Genomic DNA, 10,214 nt, shown 5'->3' with positions numbered 1-10,214 from the left:
TAAATCTACCTTTTCTTTCTTATGGTCTGCACTTATATAAAGTCTCTTCTTTCATCTTCTTACTTTGAACCTATGTGTCTCTTTAAAATAAAATCAATGTCGGGGCGCCTGGGTGGCGCAGTCGGTTAAGCGTCCAACTTCAGCTCAGGTCATAATCTCGCGGTCCGTGAGTTCGAGCCCCACGTGGGGCTCTGGGCTGATGGCTCAGAGCCTGGAGCCTGCTTCCGATTCTGTGTCTCCCTCTCTCTCTGCCCCTCCCCCGTTCATGCTGTGTCTCTCTCTGTCTCAAAAATAAATAAATGTTAAAAAAAATTTAAAAACAAAAAAATAAAATCAATGTCTTGTAGGCTGCATATAGTTGGGTCTTCTCCTCATCCTTCTTACTCTCCTCCCTGTCCTCCTCCTTCCCCCTTCTACTCCTCTTCCTCCCTTCTCACCCCCATTCCTCCTCTTTCTCCAACCAGCCAAATTGTGCCTTTTAATTACTGAATTCAGTCCATTTAGATGTAGGATTACTGATACGTAAAGATTTACTAAATAGCCATTTTAGTTGTTGCTTTTTGTCTGTTTTCTATTTCAATTGTTTCTTTTCCCTTCTGTTTCTTCCTATATTTGTAAATTAATGGCGTACCATGCTGGCATCCCCCTGGCCCTTTTTTAAATATATTTTTTTTAATTTACTCATTTATTTTGAGATAGAGAGAAAGCAGGAGCAAGGAGGGGAAAAGAGAGAGGGAGAGAGAGAATCTGAATCAGGCTCTGCTCTGTCAGCACAGAGCCCCATGCAGGGCTCAAACTCACAAACCACAAGACCATGACCTGAGTTGAAATCAAGAGTCAGATAGATACTTAACCAACTGCGCCACCCTGGTGCCCCATCCTTCCACCCTACTTTTTTTTTTTTCAACGTTTATTTATTTTTGGGACAGAGAGAGACAGAGCATGAACGGGGGAGGGGCAGAGAGAGAGGGAGACACAGAATCGGAAACAGGCTCCAGGCTCGGAGCCATCAGCCCAGAGCCCCACGTGGGGCTCGAACTCACGGACCCCGAGATCGTGACCTGGCTGAAGTCCGACGCTTAACCGACTGCGCCACCCAGGCGCCCCCACCCTACTTTTTTAATGTTTCATGAATCTACTCTAGGTTTTGCTTTGAGGTTACCATGAGGCTTACAAAAAATAACATATATAAAACAGTATATTTTATGCTGATAGCAAGTTACCTTCATTTGCCTATAAAGACACCACAATTTTATTCCTCCCTTTTGATATTTTTGATGTCACCATTTATCCTTTTTTGAGAGAAAGAGTCGGGGGGGGGGTGCGCAGAGGGTAGGGGCAGAGAAAGAGAATCTTAAGTAAGCTTCATACCCAGTGCAGAGCCCCACACAGGGCTCGATCTCACAACCATGAGATCATGAGCTGAGAGCTGAACCAAGATCATGACCTGAGCTGAAATCAAGAGTCAGGCACTTAACCACTGAGCCACCCAGGTGCCCCTACCATTTTTTATGTTGTGTATTCATTACAAATTATAGCAGCTATTTTTATTTTTAATACTTGTTTCTCTTATTTGTTATACTATTGTTAAGTGGTTAATACACTGTCCTATTTATATAATTGGAGTTTTCTAAATCTTCCTGTATATGTTTCAGCTTTACCATTGTGTTGCATACTTTTGTATGCTTTCATCTCACTGATTAGAGTTTTTTTTCATTTCAGTTTAGAGAACTCTCTTTGAAATACTACTTGCAAGGTAGATCTAGTGATGAGAAACTCTCCTAGCTTTTGTTTGTCTGGAAAAGTCTTTATTTCTCTCACAAATCTGAAGAAAAACTATGTTTGACATAGTATTCCTGACTGGCAATTTCTATCATTTAACACTTTGAATATGACATTCTACTTTCTCCTGGCTTGTAGGGTTTCTGCTGAGAAATCCACTGATAGCTTAATAGGGTTCCTTTCTTAGTTGCACCGCTTTTTCCCTGGCTACCTTAGAACTTTTTAACTTTGATTTTGATAGTTTCATTATAATGTGTCTTTGAAAATGTCTTTTGTCACTGAGGTAATAGAGCAATCTATTAGCTTCCTGAACTTTGGTTCCAAGTATCCCCAGGCATGGGAAGATTTTAGCTACTATTATTTTAACTAAAATTTCTACCCCTTCTCCCTCTGTTCTCCCTCTGGAACCACAATAGTTTGGAGGTTTGCCCTTTTGATTGAGTCTTACAAGTAATGTAAGCTTTCTTTGCTCATTTCTATTTTTTTCTCTTTGTCCTCTTGCTACTGTGCTATTTCAAAATTCTTACCTGTTAAGTCATTTATTCTCTCTTCCATTTGCTCTACTCTACTACAGATGCTCTGTGTTGTATTCTTCATCCAATCATTGAATTCTTCAGTTCAAGATTATTTTTGGTTCTTTTTCATGGTTTCTCTCTTTTTTTCTAAAGAACTCATTTATTCATTTATCTCTTTCTTAATCTCATTTATTAGGCTTTCTGATTTTTTTTTGTAGTTTATAGTTTCTTCAATACAGCTCTTTTCAGTTCCTTATGAGCTATATCGCTGTATACCATGTCTTTAGGATCAGTTGTTAGAGAATAATTGATATCTTTTGTAATCGTATATTTCCTTTATTTATGAACTTCCTTGATCTCACTGCCATAGCAGGAGCGCACACAAGGCAGATGCTGAACAGTGGGGTGAAGTGGGAGCTTAGCAGAGTTTTGTGGGTGCCTACAGGCTGATGATATCCTCCGGCAGGCTATTCCCAGTAGCTTGTGGGGCAGACTTCATGCTGAAGTCCTAAATTTACAGCAGAAACTGTGTTCCTTTCATGACCTTTGAAATTATTGTCTGTTTTTTTTTTCTTTTCTTTGCCCTCAGTCATGGAGGTACCTTCTCAGAAATCAGTGTCTTCTGGAAAGAGACAGGTTCCTTCAGTTTCAACCCCCACAACTAGATTAACCTGAAGATCACCCACGCTTTCCAACTCCTCCTAGGGGAAATCACGTCTTTCCACTATCGGTGTGAGAAACATCTGTGCCGCCACTAACAGAGGGCTTAGTTCCATGCAGTGTCACCTGGGGAGGCAGTAAGCTCCAGTAGAGTTCCTCTCTCTCCACTGCTTCCAAACTCATTTCTATTCTATTCTATTCCAATGGCATGTTGAAATCTCCACTATGGCAGGATGGACTTCTATCCATTTTATGTCACCTGTGTGTTTCCTTGCAGGACAGCACTTTCCAGGTTTTTTTCCTTGACCAAAGCAAGTGGAAGTGGGGCAGGTTTGCTAACTCCCTTGGATCCATTCTTACTAAGGTCTTGTTTATTTATTTTCTGATGCACAGATAGGAAGAAATTCTCTTGGATCCCTCCCAGGTGCTACGGCATTCTTGTTTATGTATGGATGTCTAATTCAGTGTTTAAAAAAAGAGGGAGAGATAAATGAGGAACATCTTATGCCACCATGATGCTGACTTTACCACCCACACTATATTTAATTAATCTCTCTTCTCTTAAATTTTGTTTTGCCATTTTTTGCCAACAATATTCCCTAATAGATAAAGCATATTTATTTATAGATATGAAATATCTCTAAGTTATTCATTAATCTAACAAAGTTATAGACGATTACTGATATTTGAATCCTTGTAAAATGATTTAAATAGGGTCAAACTTCTTTCTGGAACCTGAAATAATTCAAGTATTCCATAATATGGTTCAGTGTTAAGAAAATAATCTTGGACCTGGGCAATAATATGAGCAAAAATACTGAAGGTAAAGTGTCTTTGCTGTGTTCAGGGAGCACATAGGATAGGATAAAAAAATACAGTCATATTTACTCATAGTGAAGGGTAATTAGAGATTAAGCTTGATGCAGATGATTCTTCCAGAGTGGGAGAACTTTTGTCCAGTTGCCACGGTCTTCAGAATTGAGAAAGTGTTGTTGCTAAGCAGTTAAATCTAGAACACAATCAAATGAGAGATGAAAGGGAGCGGATTGTTAGTTCTCTTTTTATGTAAGGTTTTAGATCAAAGTCTTTGTGCATAAAGAGAGGTAGTACAAACCATGATAGGGCTCTAGCTACCAAAGATAATTGGAACCATTAATTCTACTGCTGGTAAGTCTTTCAAGAATTTAGCTGTAGAGGAGAGAAACATTAGTATTAATGCATACATGCATACACACATGCAAATATACACACACCATAATTCTTTGCCATTTTTTATTCTTAAGGAGGATCTGTTACCTGGATTATGTCTTATTCTGGTCTATTTTACTTGGTTGAGTAAACAAAATTGTGTTTTTAGTGGGTTGTTGCTCATACTTTGGAAAAATAAAGCTATAAGAGTGAGAAGGGAGGTGGTAATTAGGGTAGATAGATTGATGAGCTTGATGACGCTCGCAGGAGAGAAAAAAAGAACTTATAAAAGATGATGTATGACCATCTACTTAGAAGTTTCTGTTTCATTATGGCATTATACCACATTATGAATGAAAATGTTATATTCTCTTAGGAAATGTGTCTCTTGAATCATTGCATAAAATAATGTTATGAGGATAAATGCCGTCTGGCTCACATACTCTTGGAATTAGAAATAAATTCTGACTAATTTTTATTGATTAGTTTCACTCTCAACAGCACTCTGTTATTCTTAATTATTTTCCATCACAACAATTGATACTCCATTATAATTACAAAATATATATCAAGAGACTCAAAAGTCAAATCAGTATATTAAGATTTTACTCACAATTTAGAGGTATTGTCCTCAAAGGTTTAATTTAGGAATTTTACTTTCCTTTTTGTGGTTTCTTGGCATTTTGTGAAATATTCCTCCCCATTAGTCCTAGAGAAATACCAAACTACCCTAGGAATGCAGATCTTATTAATGATGTAGATAGTATTTAGCCTGAAATAAATTTCCTGGCTGCTATCTGCAAGAAGAAAGCAAAGACAAAGAAAAATATCAAATCCTGTATTAGACATGTAAGAAATGTTGAATTCTGGATTTTACTGTTTAAACTACCATAACTGGAACTCAATAATAACTACTTGTGAAAACAAAGACAAGGGATTTTCAGGTGAAGGTGAAGATACTCTGTGATTTCTTTTCCCAGGAGTTTTGAGATCTTTCTATGGGCATAGCAAAATCAGGGAAAAAGGATTAACCGAGTTGGAGCTGAAGATTTGAGACCACAGTGCTTGTATTAATGGAGTCTAGAGCCAGGCTATAGATATATGAGGTAAAATTAAGGGAACGTAAAAAGTGGGGGAGAATGAAAAAAAAAGTGATTTTTCTGCATAAATTTGAGAATCAAGTTTTGAATAAGAATAAAAGTTGTGGTTAACTATTTGACATGTAAGAGTCAGGACAATGGAGGGTTATAATAAGGGTTAGGATTAGGGTTATGGTTAGGGTTACAGTTAGAGTTTGATAATAAGATACAGATGATACTAAGAAATAATATTTAGCTATAAGCCAATGGCTAAATATTGTTGAGACAAAGTAGCAAAGCTAAAATAAACTAGGTATTATATAGGTTGCCCATATGCTCACTAAACCCCAGATGTGGGTAAAATTATTGGTGAATAACACATTAATAAATCAGACACCCAATTGCTTGAGGTTTGTGTAGCATTGATTTGGGTGTTGGTGTTTGAGTAAGAAAAAAAGCTAAATAGTGGTCCAGTGAGATGGCTACCGGTTTAGTGGTTTGTAGGTGGCTTTGGTAATCAGTGCCAATTTGGCTCTGTCATCTGCTCTGTATGCCATACAGGAATACTGAGAATGTAAATCTTCCTCTATGCCTTGCTTTGAATTGTTGATTGGTACCTTTAGTAAAATGAAGTAGGAATAAGAAGATTTCCATGAAGAAGTGAAAGTCAAGAGATTTTTGCTTTTCATGAAAGGAAGATTCCATACATGACACAATGATTCTACAAAAAAGAGGTCAAGGGAACATAGCTTCAAGATTTTTTTTTTAATGATTAAGCAAAAATAGGTACAGGGACTAGCAGAGGCGAGGTCCTTAATCATGCATCTTTTTTAAACAATTTTTTAATGTTTATTTATTTTTGAGAGAGAGAAAGGCAGAGTGCAGGTGAGGGAGGAGTAGAGAAAAAGGGAGACACAGAATCCAAAACAGGCTCCAGGCTCTGAGTTATCAGCACATAGCCCAACGCTGGGCTCAAACTCACGAACCGTGAGATCATGACCTGAACAAAAGTCGGACACTTAACTGCCCTTTATTATTATATTATCTACTATGGGAGGTGGTTTGATCAGTTTATATTAGATCCCTCATAGCCGACTTCACTTTCCATGTTTTTCAACTAGACCCAGAGTTCTTGGTGTCATTACTTTAAGCATTCTTATTACTTTAATGATTTCATAAAGACAGTGGATATTCTCATTGGGTAATAAAAAATAAGCAATGCATATACAAAACATTGAAATTTTACAAATTTCTAATGTGCAGTTTTGTCCCAAACACTGCTTCCAAATTTGAGACCATTAATATCTCCAGACCATTACTATCTCAACATATATGTACATGTGTATTTCCTGAGTGTGTCGCACCATTATTTATTTTGTTTCTAATTTTCATGCAAAATATGCATATGTATTTTTATTTATGAAATAAATATATTTTACTGTCAAACCCAAGACATGGTTACCTTGAAATCTTATAAACTCAGAATTTGATGCCAATATTGATGCCTTGATTCTTGCAGTTTCACAGGCTTAGATGAAAAAGGGAATGCAGGAAGGAGCTAGGATAATCAATAATTTCTTTCATGGAAGCATATTTACAGACCATGAGAAAAAATAATAAAATACATGAGTAATTTTTATATCTCTCCTGAGTAATGTGACTAAATAATTTATCATTTGAAAGTGAAAGGAAGACCTATATCATGATATCCATATCCACCCCATATGTGTAAATTGAGACTGCTACATTAAAATATGATAGGTGTTCACATTTCCATTAATACTCTTTTATTTTATATATTTATTGTGAAAATGCTGATACATATTCATATATTTACAGAGCAATATAACAAATCCATATGTGTCCTTTATCTAGATTCTTAGAGTCAACCTATAGCCAATCACCATTGCTTTGTACACGTAGTCTCATTCTGCCTTACCATGATTTATTGAATGCAATGCAATATACTGAGTCATGAGGCAAACGCTGACCCGCTTTACCCCATACCCTTCCTTTCATCCTTCACCTTGGCTTGCTCATATGTTCCACTCCTATATATGTCCTTCTTTGTATTTTTTTCTTTTAGTGCTGCTGCTCTGATGGTGTGACTCCTAGAAGACAGATCTTTAAATATCAGCACTTTATTTATCAGCATACTTCCAGCTCAGAGGGAGGAGACAGAATAGTGATGCTTCCTGATCCGCTCTGTTTTGGTCTCACCAATGGCTGAATATGGTGTCTCCATAATAGCTGTGGGTGAGGTCATGGTACATGTGTTTCTGAGGTCATGGTACATAAGACTGTTTCTGCTCCTTTTTGGATGGTCCCATGTTGAACACTCCTATTGCCATGGCCCCCCAGAAGTGGTGATTCCTTTGAGGGTAACAAACCCTAGCAATGTCAAGAAGCCTCCAGGCTGGATCTCTTACCAACTGCATTTTGGAGGCCAGCGACATGTTTTCCATATGAAGGTAAAGAAGCTTTTGCTGTCCAAAAATTTCCCAGTGTTCACCTACACAGACCAGGGGGCTCTTCTTGAAGACCAGCCATTTATCCAGAAAGACTGTTATTATCGTGGCTATGTGGAAGGGGATCCGGATTCCTTGGTGTCTCTGAGTACCTGTTTTGGGGGCTTACAAGGAATAATGCAGACAAATCACATTGTTTATGAAATTTTACCCAAAAAGCTTTCTACCACATTTGAACACCTGGTATATAAGATGTACGGTGAGGAGAAACAATTCCCACCCATGAGGTGTGGCTTAACAGATGAAAAAATAGCACGGCAAGTGAAGTCACAAGAGAGCAATAATTCTGTTTTGCTGCAACGTGGGTATGAAGGTCTGGGGACCCACAAGAGATTTGTTGAAATGGCAGTGGTGGTGGACTACAATCGATATGCTTATCGCAGATACAATGTCACAACTGTGGAGCTGGAAGTAATTACTACTATAAATAACGTAAATACCTTCTATCAACCACTAAATATTGATGTGAGTTTGGTTGGAATGGAGGTCTGGAATGGAGGAAACCCTGTTGACATAAAGAACATGGACACACTCCTGGATTTATTTTGCGCCTGGAAGAAAGAAAGCTTTAATGCCCGTGTCCCCCATGACGTTGCGCATGTTTTTGTAAAAAAAGGATATGGTGCTCTTGGCATATCTTATGTTGGATCAATATGTAACTACAATGCTAATTGTGCAGTGGATGCTTTCACAAGTGACAATTTGGGTGTTTTTGCATTTGTTGTGTCACATGAGCTCGGTCATTCTCTGGGTATGTGGCATGATGAGAAAACATGTAAATGTGCAGACGATGTGTGCATAATGTATGCAACACAGTCTCAGGCAACTAAATTCAGCAACTGCAGTTATGCTAGATACTGGCACACCTCGGCGGGATCAAGATGTATCTTGCATCCACGAACGCCAAAGAGAATCTTCCGGTATACACGCTGTGGGAACAGTGTGGTTGAAGATGGAGAAGACTGTGACTGTGGCTCCTTAAGTCTGTGTACAAAAGATCCATGTTGTCAGTTAGACTGTACTCTGAGTCCTGGGGCTACTTGTGCTTCTGGGCTTTGTTGCAAAGACTGCAAGATCATGCCATCAGGTGACGTGTGTAGAGAACGGGAAAATGAATGTGACCTTCCCGAGTGGTGCGACGGGACATCCTATCAGTGTCCAGAAGACGTGTACATGCAAGATGGAGCCGAATGCACAGGTGGTGGCTACTGCTATGAAAAGAGGTGCAATACTCGTGATGGACAGTGTAGCCAACTTTTTGGCCCAAATGCCAAGAGTGCGAGTCAGATTTGCTACAGTACAGTGAACGTCCGAGGTGACCGTTTTGGCAACTGTGGTCTCAAGAATCATCAATTTATAAAATGTAATAACTCAGATACCCTGTGTGGGAGGGTTCAGTGTAAGAACGTGGCAGAAATTCCCACTCTGAGAGACCATTCTACTCTGCATTGGCTTCACATCAATGATAGCATCTGCTGGGGTACTGACTTCCATTTGGGGATGCCCTTGCCTGATCTTGGTGAAATAAAAGATGGTACAGAGTGCGGTGAAGAACATATCTGTGTCCAAAGGAAATGCATCCCTTTGGCATATTTGAAAACTGATTGCTCGCCTGAGACCTGCAATATGAACGGAGTCTGTAACAATAGACATCACTGTCATTGCAGCTATGAGTGGGACCCTCCTGACTGCCGGATAAAAGGCACTGGAGGTAGTGTAGACAGTGGCCCACCCCCAAGAAGAAAAGAGACCAATCGGTCACAGGAGAAACAGCAAAAGAAGACTAGCCCACTCTTATTCTGGTTGATACCTTCTCTGGTTTTATTCTGTTCTTTGTTAATTTTGTCTTTTATAAGAAGGGGAAAAGGCATTAAGAAAGAAGATCAAAATGTTACAACCGCACCCAGTAAACAGCAGAATGATCCACAGCAACCTAATCAAGGAGAAGTGAATGATCCACCTGCAATCAGAAACCAAAAAGCTATGATTTCTAGAAAGAAACCCAATCCCAAATGAAATTCCCCGTTTGTTAAGTTTTAGTTCCCTGTAAGGAGAAATGTTACAGCTTGTATCACAGGTCACTGACAGAAACTTCCTGAGACTTTTTATCATTTGGGATCATAAAGGTTAGCCATCGAACAATAAGCAAAATATACTAATTACCGGCACATTTTTACTTTCCATTATTTTAGGCAATTATATCAGTTAATGCTTTATGGAACTATTCTGTGGTTGCAGAGCAAAGGCACTGTCCACAGATAGGGTGTGTGTGTCTTCTGCTTTCTCACACAGGGAATAGGAAACTGCAAATCACATTTCTCCTTTGTGAGTCCTCTCTTATTAGCTACTACCAGTAGGGTAAACTAAAGGGAGACTGGACATGGGAAATGTCCTGAATGTTGTTCATGTCATGGTTGCCTCATTAACTCTCACCCTGGCAAAGGCAGTGCCTTTCAATCTTT

The 10,214-nt window shown here is 38.8% G+C and overlaps 1 protein-coding gene across 1 annotated transcript; it reads left to right on the top strand.

Annotated features, from left to right (window-relative positions):
- The first annotated feature begins 4,001 nt into the window (after nucleotides 1-4,001).
- Nucleotides 4,002-9,920, top strand: LOC125164014 (disintegrin and metalloproteinase domain-containing protein 20-like). The gene is made up of 2 exons (XM_047856415.1): nucleotides 4,002-4,124; nucleotides 7,311-9,920. The coding sequence occupies exon 2, from the start codon at nucleotides 7,447-7,449 to the stop codon at nucleotides 9,766-9,768; it is 2,322 nt and encodes a 773-aa protein (XP_047712371.1). The 5' UTR covers nucleotides 4,002-4,124; nucleotides 7,311-7,446; the 3' UTR covers nucleotides 9,769-9,920.
- The last annotated feature ends 294 nt before the right edge of the window (nucleotides 9,921-10,214 follow it).

This window comes from Prionailurus viverrinus, chromosome B1 (genome assembly GCF_022837055.1).
Source record: "Prionailurus viverrinus isolate Anna chromosome B1, UM_Priviv_1.0, whole genome shotgun sequence".
In the NCBI taxonomy this organism is placed as follows: domain Eukaryota; kingdom Metazoa; phylum Chordata; class Mammalia; order Carnivora; family Felidae; genus Prionailurus; species Prionailurus viverrinus.
This window is presented reverse-complemented; position numbering and strand designations above follow the sequence as displayed.

Coding starts and splice junctions, on each gene's coding strand:
- LOC125164014 (XM_047856415.1), top strand. CDS start 7,447: ATGGCTGAATATGGTGTCTCCATAATAGCTGTGGGTGAGGTCATGGTA.